Here is an 11,081-nt window from a genome sequence, read left to right as displayed (position 1 = left end):
GAGCTGCCCCAGCATCACTGAGGGAAAAACGCAGAGGTGGAACTAGGTGGCCAAATGCAGGTGCTCCTGAGCACCTCTCTAAGGAGCTCCACAGGCGGGAGGCACGTTCACAGAGAGATGACACGAGGCAGTCACCTTTCCCTAAGCTCAGGGGGGAACTCGAGTGCTTAAGTCAAAGCTTGGCATTCTGTTACAGCCGGATTCCCCGAAATGCATGAGGTGTAGCTGAGGTCCCAGAGCATGCAGGTGTCCAGGGACTCGGCTGAACAAGAGTGAGATCGCTCTTGCAAGATGTTTTGATGCTGGCAAGTTCACCACGCTGAGCCAAGCCCAAACAGTAGCTCTGCCACCTTCTGTTTCTGGGCACAGAATCGGGCCTCTTTTTCTCAAACAGGGTTCAGAGCAAGTCATAAAGCGTCAAAGGTCAGCAGCAAGTCAGCTCCTGCTAATTATCCTTACCTACGACAAGCAAATCCTTCAGTTCAGGAATGGGTGCAAACATCCGCAAAATGGAACTAGAACCTGCTGCCACTCCATCCTGAAGGCAGGCAGCCACCAGTAAGTCACAGGGGCTGCATGGGGACAGAGAAGCTAAGAGGGCTCTATTTCTGAAGGGTCTGTCAAGTGCTGCAACAGTTATAAACATATGTTGCACGCGCTCCCATGCAACCGCCTCTCTTGCGTTTGCTGGTAAGTGACGTCTGTACCTGGAAGATACCACTGCTGAGCGGAGCGTGCTCTTGCAAAACAAGCACTCCCCGTATGGAGCATGAATGATGATATATAACAGTAGTATAATCCCCCTGAGATCGGTCATTACCACAGTTAAACTGTTAGCCTATTAACCATCCTCTCTGTTGCCTTAGGGCTCTTAGCTGTTGGCTAAAACTGATTTTCATAGGGATTATACTTACATAAGGACCAGAGAGGGTCTAAATTAAGCTATGGAGTGTTTGTTACCAGGCAGACCAAAAAGTAACCATTTAAGTTCTCCAGAACATATTTGGTCCCAATCTTAAACACCCCTATTTCTGATGATCTGAGTACATATAAAGTCAATAACTTTGCAAACAACTACTTTCCACAAAAGTCACACAAAAATAGAAATAAAAACACTTCCTAATTATTTCTTTTTTGAAGCTCCAAACAGATTTAATTAAAATAAGCAAAGAAGTTGGTCTCTACTTAGCGCCTCCATTAAATAAAGAACAACTAAAAATAGAAACTGAAGCTATAACAGAACAAGATGAGCATTTAACATTCTTGTAGTGAACTGAATCCCTTCTGACTACTTGCTCAGAAGCCCAGCACTATCTAATATTTCTTGAAACCCAAATTAATTTATACTTTTTGATGAAAAATTAGACACAGCCAACATTATTGCTTTTATTACAAAATGTAAATAAATTCAAAAATGGTAGATCTGAGTGTACAATTTAATTTAAAAATGAAGTCTAACTGACAGTCCTCTATGAACTGGTGTCAGATGTGGCTAAGGAAATAGATGAAGAGGATGAAGAAGATGAAGGAGAATATTCATTATTTGTTATTGATGCTTTTTCTTCATATTTTGGAGGTGATTCAGAGGTGAGGTATAGCATCGGTAAAATATCTGAAGGTGAGCTGCTTCCAGAAATTGTATATATGGTTTCATAGTCTCTAACAGCAACTGTTCTTTCATCATCTGCAAGCTGCACTCTATAAAACACAAAACTGCATATTAGCATAATTCATTTCTCTACAGTGAGTGAAATTCCACTTGACTTACATAAATATACACGTACGCACACGCTCCCCAAAAACCCCTGAAGCAAAGAACTTGCACGAGCATTAGGATTTCATTCTGTGGGCTACACTATGACTCACATGAAAATTCTATTCCTTCAGAGGGAAAGGGCAAACAAGTTCCCTTCTAACCTTTCACATCACCAGCCACAGCTTGGCCTACGGGTATTAGCTGCTTCTGGCAGGGCTATCTCGCAATCTTATTACATCTTCTTCTGATCCTTAGCTCCTAATGTATCTTCCTTTTTGTAGTCTATCACATACACAACTGTCCTTATGAAAGACAGTTACTACACTTAAAATTGCATTGCAAAAATCATAATCCTTAGCCATCTGAGATCTTACATGAAAGGCAACTCGAAACTTTTATTAAGCTTTTGAGCACCCCGTGAGAGACGTAAGGAGTAGCATTCCCACTCAGAGCTGGAGAAACAGGAGCAACTGCACATGACCAGACTGCTAAGTTCCCAGTCACAGAGGGTAGCCCTCCTCTGACCACCATAACTGGATCTCAATCAATTGCACCCGCATGGTTGTGGTATCCTGTTCATCTTGACCTCGAGTTGGCCCTCAGCATACTGCTTCCCAAGGAAAAGGAAGCACTCTTTGTTCCTTGTGACTCATTCCCAGAGCTGACTCTTGCCTTTGTGCATACATCTGCACCCCCACCAACATTGTGTGAAGAGCGGGAATACAAAGCATAGTCACCTCATCTTCAGTGCTGTTACTGGTGTGCAGGGGTATGTGTTTAAAGGAGAGAGAATATACTACAAGACGAACGCTGAAGCGCTTTATAACAGATTGCAGGAAAAGAGAAGAGAAGGCTCCGGGGAGACCTTATAACAGCCTATCAATACCTGAAGGGAGCCTACAGAAGAGCTGAAGAGGGACTCTTTGTCAGGAAGAGTGGTGACAGGACAAGGGGCAATGGTTTTAAATTGGAAGAGAAGAGATTTAGATTAGATATAAGGAAGAAATTCTTTACAGTGAGGGTGGTGAGGCACTGGAACAGGTTGCCCAGGGAAGTTGTGGATGCCCCATCCCTGGAAGTGTTCAAGGCCAGGCTGGATGGGGCTTTAAGCAACCTGCTCTAGTGAGAGGTGTCCCTGCCCATGGCAGGGGGGTTGGAACTAGATGATCTTTAAGGTCCTTTCCAACTCTAGCCATTCTATGATTCTATGATTCTATGAAAAAAAACAACCGCTCCTGGCATCAGACCATGACTCAGCTTCCTACAAGCTCCCTCACCCCGCACAGCCTCCACAGCAGTTGCTGACAAAACATGGAGCAATGGACTGAAGAGGCAAATCACGTTTGCCTAGCAACCACCCACGTATGAGACAGGTATTCCCTTCCAACTTTGGGATCTTCATCCACGGCATTATGTTGGGAGGAGCGAGGGCACGGCTTCTCCTCCATGAAAGGGCTTGGGAACTAATTTGCACTAATCAAGATGCCATGGCTGCTACCAAGGACTGAGCCATGGGAAAGCATGATCGAGTGAAACACCTAGAGGTGTTATCAACTCACTGGGTCTCTATGAGGACCCTGGGGAGCATGGAGGGGCAACAGCTAGAGCACCCCCCAGCCACAGAAGATCAAAGCAGGAGGTTAGGGTTTCTGCATCCAAGGTTGAGGTGTTTTGTCCACTCCACTAGGAAATGGACCAACAAGCTGGGCTACAAACTGCCTCCTTGTGTACATATGTTCACAAAATGGAGAAGTCCAGACTGACTACCAACAGTGATTTAGTTTATGAGATCACAAAGTTTGGAGCACCAGAACTGGACACTGGTGCGTTGAGGCAGTTGACCCATCTGCAGGGGACTTTGTAGGAAAAAGGGCGAAGGAAAGAGGAGTCACCTGGTATATGAGGGGACAGCCCACAAGAAGTCTGAGGAACTAGCTTTTTTGCCATTCCCCTACCACCCTTTGGTTTTACTTTTTCAGAGCAGGATACGCTGCTTGCATTCTTTCACATTCTTTGACAATCCACACACTTTACCAAGCACATGGGCAGGAAGCCCACATCTGAACTCAGGGCCTGAAATGAGAGGATAGAGGGGACTTGTCACCCTCAGTTTTGTGCATTGTACTTTTACAGACAGGTGGTAAAAGAGTCACTGTCTCTCAGGTGCTTGTAAGGCTACAGCAGAACGTGTACACTTCCATATTTCTCCCAGTTATCCAGTCCAGCCTGGTCTTCTAAATACATTTAAACTGAAACTTTTTTGAGGGTGCCCTTGGACTGTATTTCAATTGGTTGTCTTGGGGCTACCAGAGATCAAGGTTCACACTCGCAGCAAGCCATTTCTCCACATACATCCATTTGCTTTGTACGTACATCTCAGATGTACACACCAGAAGGAAGTTACAGCACATGATGGAGCTGTAGCACAGACAGGCTCAGTGTGGTGCCTAACTCCAGGACTAGCAGCAGCTGGTATGAAACACCTTCCAGCTGTGGATGCCTTCACCCAGCCCAATAAGAACACAGAGACTTCATGTAAATTCCTTCTTTCAGTAGTGGGAGCTTATTTTCCCTCCTGCTTGCTCTGGGTGTCCTTTGACTGCAGTAGCACAGCTGTGAGGGCTGCTCTATTTCACTTGCAATCTAAGAACAGGCAAAGACTTTTATACTTTACAAAATAAAATGTTTCTTCACACAACAATTTGTGTCTGATGACGAGAGCCACCGCTTTCTAGAAAGCACTTCTGCTTGATCAACCCTGACATCTTCTCATCCCTCCACCTACCCATGTCATCTTGAATTATCAGGTGTTTAGGGCACTGAGTAATCAACTGAGTCTCATCAGCTTTATACAAAAAGTACCCTCTCTGAAACAATTTAAGTGGAAAACTAGCAGAGTAAATTAATTATGTGTGTAGATAGAGTTTATTAGGATTGCATCCCTCAGCATAAGTCATCAGCCTCAAGTTGGACTTCAGTCAGTGGGAACCAAACACTGAGGGTCTCCTTTCCTTTGATGGTATGTACATGGGAACTTTCTCATTTGGGGGCCAGTTGCACTGTCCACCAGAGAGTGCTGCACTACTAGCAAGGAAAGTGAGTACAGTTTTTGATAAAGAGGTGTTTATTCTATGTTTAAGAAAAAAAAAGTGATTTAGAGAAAAGGCAGGACAGTCTGGCTTGTGGCAATAGCAACAGAAGGAGGCATCTGCTGTCTCAAACAAAGATGGGGAAAAAGTGTTTGGAGGAAATGGAAGACAAAATGAGGAGCTGTTGATGGTAACTGACTAGAGAACAGAAGGCCTCGCAGAGTGGGGCTAAGTCTCAAGACTCCACCAGGTATACTTCAAAGGATGACTAACGAACCACAGACATGGCTGCTCACAGTGTGGTAACAAGAATAAGCATTGCTAACACAAGAATCCTCCTCTGGCATTTAGGTCTTCGGGCAGGAAGAGGGTTCGTGCTTGCTTGCTTGCTTCAAAAGGAAGATTAGCACTAGAGTTTTGAAGAAGTACCGACATCAGGCACACAGCTGGTACAGCTGGTCACGGAACACACTGCCTCATGTGAATGGAGAAATCTGGAGTATAGTGGAATGCTATTAAAACAATGGCCCAACAGCTACTACAACTGGACACAGCTAGGCAGGCTGGGGCTCTTGCTGCAGTGATGGTTCTTAGGGTGCTGCAGGTACAGTCTTATAAACCAAAGCCATACAATGAGAAAGTTTCATACCACCTACTGACTCACAGATCAAAACCAAGCTGACATAAGACCTTCCAAAAGGTAAAGCTAAGTTAGTTCTGCATCATTAAGGGCCTGAAAAATGTTGGGGGCTATAGGCATGTAGCTCTCCTGGCCAGATCTAGTTCTGGCTCCTAGTATGTGGCCCTTGCAGTTAGCAACCCGCTGGTGGTAACCCACAGGGGGTAAATAACCCTGCCAGTTCTTGTGGTGTAGACAACTCTTCAGTCAGCTGGCAGCTCTTGGTCCCTGAGCTTGGCAGTGGCAGCATTTAGCACATCAGCTGTACTCAATGTATGGAAGAGTGGCTGCATGGGTAAGGTACAACATCTTGAGATGAAGTTGGCATTGCAACCTCACTTTTAAGCTCCCTGGAGCCCTCTGCTCTACTCTTGCAATATCAAGGTGTCCTTTTAACTTGACACACTGCCACAGCAGGAACAAGACAGACCAGTGCAGCAGGTCTCACCTCCTCAAGGCAGTGAAATAAGGGTCACAGGGAGAACATGAAATAGTAAGGTTGCATTCCCAGGGTCACAGGGCCTGCAAGTAAGTGTCATGAAGTGTCAATGCCCCTGCACTGGTTCTACAGAGGGCTCCTAAAAACTGGCAGTGTGGATATCATGCCACTGGGGCACTGCTTTCAGAGGCACCTTCTCTTGGTGAATCTGTGGAACAAACCTAATCTAAGTATACTTAGGCCACTGATTTAAGGCTGTGTTTTCACTTCGGAAGTTCTTTTCAGTCGTAATAAACTGGTAAGAATTTAACTCTCATGAAGGACACTCTGGGGTTTGCGATTCCCCTTTTATACTAGGATATTTTAATGCCATTTCAAGTAAGGTATCTTAAGTAAGTCAAGTGATGCACTAGAAAAATTTGTAATGCCTAGTAGAGAGTTAATTCACAGTGATTATTTAAGACCATGGTCTTGGATACCTTGAGAAATATCTCAGACTTCCAAAAACAGAGAGAAAAGTCTTACCCATCACTGAAGATAGAGTGGTATGGTGGAGGACTTTCACTTGTAGGCAAAACACTTGACATAAGACAACGTGTCACAGTTGGTGACACAGGATCAGCAAAATAAGGAGGTGGTGGAGGTGGGAACACCATGACAGCATCACCTAGAAAAAAACCCTACCAATTACTACTTCTGCAAAATTGAGCACCACTGTTTATTCTAACTGTACCCTAGAGTATTTCCTGTCTTTGTAATTACAGTACTTGTACTTGTCTACCTTTTGAGATAAAGTGCAATAATCCCACATACAGAACTGTTGTATTCTGGGGTGTTAAAAGTACACCGGAAGTATGCTCAATACCAAAAGTATCTCAAAATTAAGATGCAGCATATTCATAAATGGAAGGTATCGTTTAGAAAATACAGCTAAGGAGGGGGAGTGTTCCATCTCACCAAGAGTCACAAACCTCTTCACTGTTCACAGTTACAGCTGCTGACTTTGAGGACAAGTATTTAGCTTTCCTCACATATCTAAAATAGACCGTTTTTAAGTTTCTCCATATTTACTGCAGTGTTTAACAAAAGCATTCAAATCATTACTGGTTCTGATGACTGATCTTTTGTGGCTTGACACGTTTCCCTACTAAATTACTCACCGTTCAAGGCACACTACCAACATTAGTACCAGGACACTATTGATACATAATTTACTGTTAAGTGTACTGTGCAGTGTATCTGACAATTTCAACTTCATAGTTGAGGAGTTTCAAATTATTTTTTTTTAAACAAAGTTTTATCAGTCACTGAGTTTGCATAATTTATATAAACATTCACAGCTGCCTGGCACCTTTTTTCCTTTGTAATTTCTGTGCAGGGGTAGGTCAGGGAGCATCAAAAACGTTGAATGAGGCAGAGGGGTGTTCTCTAGCTGAGTCACCACTGTTCCAGAACGTCACTATGCCAGTCAGACCTCAGCCTTCAGCCTTTCAGTTTTACTTATCCTGATGGAAATGTAAAATGAATCCACTAATTTTGCTTTCTTGCCTTTAAAAACAATCTGAATTCCTTTCTATGACCCTGTGATTTATCCTGGTGGCTGGAAAATTGACTTCAAACCCTGATGTTTTCTGACGATCACCAGGTTACATGTCTGTATGTGGGTTTAACAGGCAGAAGGAAAAATTTTGCATAATGAATTTCAAGTCCAGTCTGTCAGATAACAGTCAAGCAATACTCATTAACCCTTTCCAAGAGCTAGAAAGTTACCAGAATAATCTATGTATAGAATATATTCACAGGGTATTAAAAGCAGCGCTATATGGAGGGGAGCACTCCCTGCTAACATTTTCTCAAATACTGCGCAATTAACAAAAGCATCTTACAGTTACATCTCTGATGGAAGATGTGGCTATGATTAAAAAAATGCAATACACTGCTTATGAATCAGACTCTCCTGTTTAAGAGGTCAGAGCTCAAGGCTAAAATAAATCTTAAATACAGTCACAGAAGTCATTAGACCTGTGATTTGCAGCGTCAGCTACACCGTTTGGGAAAGGAAGTGGTATTGGACTCATCTGTGTCAGGTTATGTGGCATCTTTTGCACAGACAGTCAGACCTTTCTTTTTATGCCAAAGAAGAGGTTTTGTCTTTGAGAGAAAGGTAACTGCAGTGACCATATAGAAAACATACAAGACAAAGCCACATTTTTCAGTTTTGGCTGGCTTGACATGCTTAGAGCTCAAATGAGTAATATTCAGAGGTAAATCATTAGTAGAAAAAAAACCACACTACTAACTCCCAAATATAAAGTTCACACATTATTTACCCACCTACTGTAACCTGAAAAGATTCAGGGCTCTGATGATGTTCTTCACTTTCGCAAGAGTCTTGGTTGAGATTTAAGTTTTGTTTCTTTTTAACATGAGCTATCACGAAGAAACATAACCCAGTGAGCACAATCAAAGGTCCCATGATTTGAAGTGACAGGAATCCACAGCCCTGGAGGTCCACATCAGAACTGCTGGTTTGGTTGAGCTGTATGCTGTGCCAGCCGGGGCTGCAGCCAGGAACCCAAATGCCCAGGATGCTAATTAGCATTCCACTAGTTAAAAACAGGAATCCAAATATGAGAAACTGGGCAAACTGACAGCTGCCATGACAAAAAACAAGGCTGTACACCTGCTCATTTTGCAATTGTCTTTGTCTTATATACAGCCTGGCCCTTGATCGTGCCAGTAAAACACAAGCCAGTCCAGTTACAGCCAGCACGGGCCCAGCAGCCTTAAGGACCTCGTTACAGTCACTGAAGGTTCCAGATGGGCACGACTGGAGAATAAAGACCGAAAGCAGGAATCCAGCACAGAGCAACACAGCTCCAAAAACAAAAAGGAAAAAAATAAGTTTCCCATGTTGTCCATTATTTCCTTCACCTCCTGGTGCAGGAACAGCCACTGGATACATTACAACAGAATGTCCTCAAGCAGATCAGCTGGATTTTTTTGTTTGGGTTTTTTTTTTTTTCCTTCCTGTTAGCATTAAGTGGCAGAAAACTACAGTAGATCTGTGAACACGAAAATACACAAATCAAAAGAAGAAAAAAAACCAGCGGGACTAGCTACATTATAATATTTACTTCTGCATTTGCTACTTATCCTATATTGTATACTCTCACTGTATTTTCTATTTTGTAGTACTTAAGTTATGGATTAAAGGGCCTAACCAATTTGCTGCCACTGAATGCCAATGAAAAAGAACTTGCTTTACAGTTAGACTGAAAACAACTGTAATTGCTGTTGCACAGCTATATGAATTGCTTCTTTAGCTACAATCTTATGATTAAGGGGTCATTATTTTCAAAGGCTGAATCTTGGGAACAAGGACAGGCCAGCTTTTCCCTTGAAAACACAAAGCTAGGGGAAATTTCTGTAGTGAATGGCAGGAAGTGACAGCTCTTGAGAGAAAGAACTTTAATGCAAATGAGTATTGATGACTTGGACTTTTTATTAAGTAAACCTTCTAATACATACCTTTTCAAGGCATATAAATCTTGATTCTCCTTCCACTGGCAATAAAATCTTTTGTTTCTCTCCTTAAAACTGCTTCCTGTCCTATACTGCTGCAAGAGCAAGTACACAGAAGATTTTTGGTTCCGTTCTGAAAAGACAAAAGAAAAAAATAGAAAGCCATGCTAAAGATCATGTACTTCAAGTCCCACTGATCCCATAGTTAGAACTGGTAAGCATACTGCTCCCACACTTCCTTTCAACTTCTCCTACTCCCAAATCCTTTGTCTGTGCTCCAAGAAAGCTGTAAAAAGAAATAACAAGGATGGCTCCCAGAAGGCTTCTCAGCTCACAGGAGTCTAGATTCAGAAGTAAAACAGAAGGAAACAGAAACTAATGCCGAGGCCAATAACAGTCCATGTGGTAGTATGGATGACAAATCTGCTGGATGTGGACAAACTGGGATAGTGATAGCCAGACTGAAAGTTAGGACAGAGTGCTATTCAGTGAGCTCTAGAAAACAAAATTATTTCTGTTTTAACACACGGAAATTTGTGCTTCTCTGACACTCTGGTCTACAGGGCTCAGATGGACACCTGTACTCCATACTACAGTGAACAGCAACCACAAAGATCTCCATCCAAGTGGCTACCACCCATCAAAAGCCAACGTGAAAACCAGGGGAATTTCAGACTATGGAAAGTAACAAGTCTGGGTGGACCATGAGAAAGCTGTCCCCTACCAAGTGTAGGAGGAACTCAAGTGTGCTCATATTGCAGTGTTTTAAGACTGCTCTAATCCCCTCACCAGCAGTCTCTTCCGTGGCAAACAATTTCATCTATGACGTGGATATATCAGGAAGGATATAGAGGGACTGGAGGAGTCTGTCACAGATGGAAGCAGGGAATTAGCTTAGTTACTGCTGTTTGTTAACCATCAGCCTTTCCCCTATGAGCTTCCACTGTCCTGCTACTAATTCAGATGACTGGAAGCTAAAAGTCAAGTTAGATTTGCTCCTCCTTACACATGCCTCAACAATGGTTATTCCACAAGCAAAAATAAGTACTATGTAATTTCTAGAAGCAAACTGTTGAACATGTATTTGGCCACAACAAGCTCCACATCCCTCCCCTGTAACTGCAGTGCCCCACTGGGATGAAAACAAAACACAACCATAAAACCCACTCATCACTCAAATGCATAATTATTTGTCTGCAATGCAAGGCAATCCATTGAGTTGCCTTACTTAGCCACTTTTAAGAGTAGGACCCAATTAAAGATTCAGCTGAGCAGATACACGAATGAGAAGGTATTAGATGTTTTACTGCTGAACATCAAACCAGCTCTCAGCAGCACAGGAGAAGGCAGAGAGCAGCACTCAGGTAACAGGCACGAGACTCGACGGGCAAGGAAACAGGCTGCACCACACAGCAAAAAGGCCACTGCAGGAAGCTACAAAGTCTCCCAGCTGGCTATCTTGAACACCAAGACTAAGGGACCTCCCTTAATGCACCCAATACTGCTGTCAGTTAATTTGTAGACCGTATCTGCTAAGTGTTTCTTCACTGTTCTAAGTTCTGTCTATCCCTCTACTATTATTGGTTTGAAAAA

At 43.0% G+C, this 11,081-nt stretch overlaps 1 protein-coding gene across 1 annotated transcript; it reads right to left on the bottom strand.

Annotated features, from left to right (window-relative positions):
* Positions 1-1,372: 1,372 nt before the first annotated feature.
* On the bottom strand, positions 1,373-8,928 carry TMEM171 (transmembrane protein 171). Its single transcript, XM_074166716.1, has 3 exons — positions 8,298-8,928; positions 6,489-6,630; positions 1,373-1,698 (listed from the first exon to the last, which is right to left on the bottom strand). The coding sequence occupies exons 1-3, from the start codon at positions 8,926-8,928 to the stop codon at positions 1,470-1,472; spliced, it is 1,002 nt and encodes a 333-aa protein (XP_074022817.1). The 3' UTR covers positions 1,373-1,469.
* Positions 8,929-11,081: the final 2,153 nt, after the last annotated feature.

Source organism: Numenius arquata, chromosome Z (genome assembly GCF_964106895.1).
Source record: "Numenius arquata chromosome Z, bNumArq3.hap1.1, whole genome shotgun sequence".
Taxonomy (NCBI): domain Eukaryota; kingdom Metazoa; phylum Chordata; class Aves; order Charadriiformes; family Scolopacidae; genus Numenius; species Numenius arquata.
The sequence above is the reverse complement of the archived record's forward strand: the minus strand, read 5'-3'. Positions and strand labels throughout refer to the sequence as shown.

Coding starts and splice junctions, on each gene's coding strand:
- TMEM171 (XM_074166716.1), bottom strand. CDS start 8,928: ATGTATCCAGTGGCTGTTCCTGCACCAGGAGGTGAAGGAAATAATGGA. Junction 6,631..8,297: donor ATCTTTTCAGGTTACAGTAG/GTGGGTAAATAA, acceptor GTTTTTTTCTAG/GTGATGCTGTCATGGTGTTC. Junction 1,699..6,488: donor CACTCTATCTTCAGTGATGG/GTAAGACTTTTC, acceptor TGTGTTTTATAG/AGTGCAGCTTGCAGATGATG.